This window comes from Arachis ipaensis, chromosome B04, assembly GCF_000816755.2.
Source record: "Arachis ipaensis cultivar K30076 chromosome B04, Araip1.1, whole genome shotgun sequence".
NCBI classification, from domain to species: domain Eukaryota; kingdom Viridiplantae; phylum Streptophyta; class Magnoliopsida; order Fabales; family Fabaceae; genus Arachis; species Arachis ipaensis.
The window spans coordinates 6,676,143-6,680,341 of record NC_029788.2 but is presented as its reverse complement, the minus strand read 5'-3'; the positions used below and the strand labels follow the sequence as shown (position 1 = coordinate 6,680,341).

The window sequence follows — 4,199 nt, the reverse complement described above, 5'->3', positions numbered from 1 at the left end:
CTTATTAGTAGTTTTTTTTTTTTTTTTACCAAAGATAAGAGACTCGAACCCGCAACCTCTTAATTGAGTATGGGGAGACTATGTCATTTGAGCTATTACTCATTGGCTAACCACCTCTTGTAGATATTCCTTCTAATTATTTTTTTTATCATTTTATCACTCTATTTTTATTATTAAATTTGAATGTGTGTGGTATGAAATATCAGTTTTAATTTTTTTTTTGCTATTATTTTTATAATTAGTTATAACAAGTTCTTGACCCCAGTAAAAAAAAGGGAGTAAAATAAAAAATAGCAATAAAATATACATTAACACACATTTTACATTTGTTTATTTTTACCTACCATATTATATCTTTGGCATTGTCATCAAAATTATTGTGAATTAAAATTTTATTACTATTCACTACATACAAGAATACCATTATGGGTGAATGTGAAGTAGAAGAACCAGTTTCTAATATTACATAGGAAGAACTAATTGCCTATAAAATAGAACTAATAAGAGAGCAAATAAAAAATCAGTTGCCTTAGTGATTAAGTTATGTAAAATTAACATTCAATATTGAAAAATATTTGTTATCATCATTGTTTTAATATCTATTTTATTGTGTAAAAAAATTGATTTTTTTTAGTTATTTATCCAAACGCTACAACTTTAAAATAAATACTTCTATAACTAAAAATTCAAACACAAAACAACTTATTTATAAGCTGCTCTTAATAAAAGTCCTTATTATTTACCCAAACTAGATCTTAGTTTGGATAAATAACTTAAATAAATTCTTTTATGTTTAATTTTTTAGTTATAAAAATATTTATTTTAAAGTTGTAACGTTTGGATGATAGTTGATAGATACTTAGATAACATCCCTATTTTAGTGCTACTGCTACATATCAGCACCATTTACGGAACGCCCTTATCCCTCTTAAAAGTACTACAATATTTTATGGGTCAGTGCCTACATGATAAAAGTCTCTCTTCATATGGTGGTGCCCTTCATTCGTCATAAAGCAAACAAAACAGGTCATAGAATTGTTTTTAGAAATTTTTTAAAATAAGAACTCCCTTTTCTACAAACTTTTCCTATGTACTGAAACCAAATAGGCAAATATTGACACTAGAGAGTGAAAATGAAACCAATCAAATTTTTATAAAGAATTTAAAGATAAAACAGTAGAATCTCACATTCAAGAAGCATATATGACAATGGCAATTAATAAATCCCCAAACATTAGGGATTCTTGAAGACGAAAGCCTAAACAGGCTCAAGTCCACCGATAATGTGCTTGTTTATCTAAATTCAGAGCTTTTAAAAAAAAGAAAATAATTAATCATAAGGATTTCTGAATTTCTTTAAAAGCTCTGGAATTTCATATCCAAGCATATCATCTACGGCTTGAATCATTCTGGACTTCAGTTTTTCAAATTTATCAATGTTGTAACTACTTAAAACTTCTCTGAAGTGATCTGCATTAGGAAAATCTCCAGAAGGTAGATGATACTCTCGTTGAACCTGTTTTTCAACATAAATAAATAGTAAAATTAGAGAAGGAAAAGGAACCAAAGTAAAGAAGCAAAGGAGAAAGGAAAGATACCTTTGCAAATTCCTCATCAAGTTTATCAATGAGCCTTTGTTGAGCCTTGGCTTTGCCCATTATTGCAGGCATCTCCTTCTTGAGATGACTAATTATGTATGCATGAATTTTAGCAGATCTAGCACGTTTGACAAATTCATTTATCTGCACCATTACATTAAGCATGTAAAATCTTTCGTTAAAATAATAGAAGCAAACATGATCTATAAGCACAGAGTGACATACATGTACCAATGTATATAATTTTTCTTGATTGCACCACTAAGTCATGTAAATAGTATAAAATTTGTGACTATACCTTGCGATCGCAAGCCTTCTTTGGAATATCTACCAAATCTGCAAGCAAATCATTTTGTTCTTTCTCAAAGAGATCCCTCCCTAAAGGACCAGCAAAGCTTTCATCGATAGGCTTATCATTGAACGAGCTGTAGAGAACATTAACGTAGCATTAACTGAACTGAAGAATATCAAACTAACTGGATAAACAAACTTCGTCAAATTAATTGAAGATTAAGAAGATAATTAGGCAAATTTTGAGGAGACGAAACCTACCCAATATATACACGTGAAACTTCAGGAGTGTTTAGCACTTTCCCCAATGACCACATCAACGCTCCATAAACTCTCATCAGCTTTAAAATAAATTCAGGCAAGTAGAGAAAAATAAAAAGATTGAAGATAGCATTCACAACATACCAAAAGAAATCTCGTTCATAGTATCTTACTTGTTGAGTATCAACTTGATCTGCCTTATTTAAAACCACACGGATCTTGTCTTCATTACCACGTAGAGATGAAATCACACGTTTGAACTCGTCACTAATATCAAGTTTATGAGGATCAAATAGGAGAAGAATGAGATCACATTTTTCAGCAAACCAAGAAACAACACCGGTGAAATCATAGCTTCTTTGAGTCCTTTGTTTCTCTCCAGATAGGACACCAGGAGTATCCACAAATGTTACTTCATCCAATAGCTAAAATAGAAAAGTGGTTCAAGTAAAATCTCAGATAGTGAATGACACAACCATAAAAACTTAAAATGTAAATAGAACGTACAGGATGCGGCATTTGAGAACATTGAAACTTCGATAAAAATGATCCTCCAAATGTTGTTAGGCCACCAAAAGGCATATCAGCATCAACAGCAATGGTATTTCCAGGAATACTCCTCTCATCAGGTCCCGACTATATAAATAAGAAAGCAAACTCCATTAACACAAGAAAACTTATATAAATTCAGCCTATGTTATGCACAAAGTTTAACATATCCAATCCCAAGCTTGGATAAAAGGAAATGGCTATGTTGACAATTTACAAGTAATAAAAAACTTTGTTGAATTGTTGTGTCATGATAAAAGAAAACTGCCTTTTTTTTTTTTTCTAGTCAGACTTCATAACAACTTCTAAAGAAGATACAAGAGCAAAAATAAACTTTTTATACCATGACAACAACGAATCTATCAGTTGTGGGCTCAGGTCCAACATGTGCTCCTGAACAAAGAAAGATATTTTAACATAGTATAAACACTAGTACAGTAATATATTTTCCTCTATCAATTCTATGAATGAAGGAATTTTGACAATGTAGGCATTACATCATGTAGAACTAAACTGACCTGGATAATCACATCTTAACAAATGCTTTATAAATGTTGTTTTTCCTGTAGAATATTGACCGAGAAGCATGACCATGGGTTTAGCATCAAAATCACTGTTGGTCTGTATACACGTATAATCTTGATTTTATTATCAACACATATATTCACAATAGCAACAAATGATAAGCAGGGTAGTTACAATTACAATGCTAATACATGTGTGGACAAATTTTAGCATCAAATTTACGTAGAAGGTGCACAGATGCAACTTACCAACAATGGAGATGCAAAATCGTTATACCGATAAGTGACTTCTAATGGCTTTAATCTCTCAACGTACAATTTCTTCAAGCCATCAACTATTGATGTAACAGAATTGAGAGGTAACTACAAAAAAGAGAAGCTATTATGACTACTGTACACTTTGCAACAAATAAAATTGAGCAAAACCATGGAAGCAGAGCTCCACTGCTACTTTATCAATATCAAAACCCGGCATCAGTTTTTCATCTTCATGCAAGAAAAACAACAAACATGGATTCACTATATACAATCATTGTGAATGTGTTCCAGAGCATGCTCGTTGGACTTGAAGTATAATGCACGAGCTTGTGTCAATCACTTTATTATAATGAAATCGTTACTTGAATAAATAGTTTGGAGGATCTCTCAACTCCGAATTATAGAAGAAATATACTATCAAATGAAGAGAAATTATCTGATCATCTCTAAAATAATGGATTTTGGATCCATCCATGATCTATTGCCAACAACCAATTGAACTAGATAGAATTCATAATATGAAATTTTCACAAGATGGAATTCATGGCAAGACTCACTCTCTTTAGAGATTTTGATTTTGAAGTAAACCACGGGTTTTTTGGAATTGACTGAGGCTGAGCGGGCCCTACAAATCATCGGTAAAATCATTTAGCCGCATATAATGAAACCCAGGTAAGTCCTGAATAAACAAAAATAATAAAATTATATATCTAACCGT

The 4,199-nt window shown here is 31.5% G+C and overlaps 1 protein-coding gene across 1 annotated transcript in view; it reads right to left on the bottom strand.

Annotated features, from left to right (window-relative positions):
• Positions 1,129-4,199, bottom strand: part of LOC107638669 (EH domain-containing protein 2) — a gene marked incomplete in the record, with an annotated part of 4,421 nt that continues 1,350 nt past the window's right edge. Inside the window, 10 exon segments of the mRNA XM_016342025.2 lie at positions 1,129-1,516; positions 1,599-1,742; positions 1,897-2,023; positions 2,151-2,230; positions 2,324-2,575; positions 2,658-2,786; positions 3,043-3,092; positions 3,218-3,320; positions 3,473-3,586; positions 4,039-4,106. Coding sequence (XP_016197511.1) covers positions 1,331-1,516; positions 1,599-1,742; positions 1,897-2,023; positions 2,151-2,230; positions 2,324-2,575; positions 2,658-2,786; positions 3,043-3,092; positions 3,218-3,320; positions 3,473-3,586; positions 4,039-4,106 — 1,253 coding nt within the window.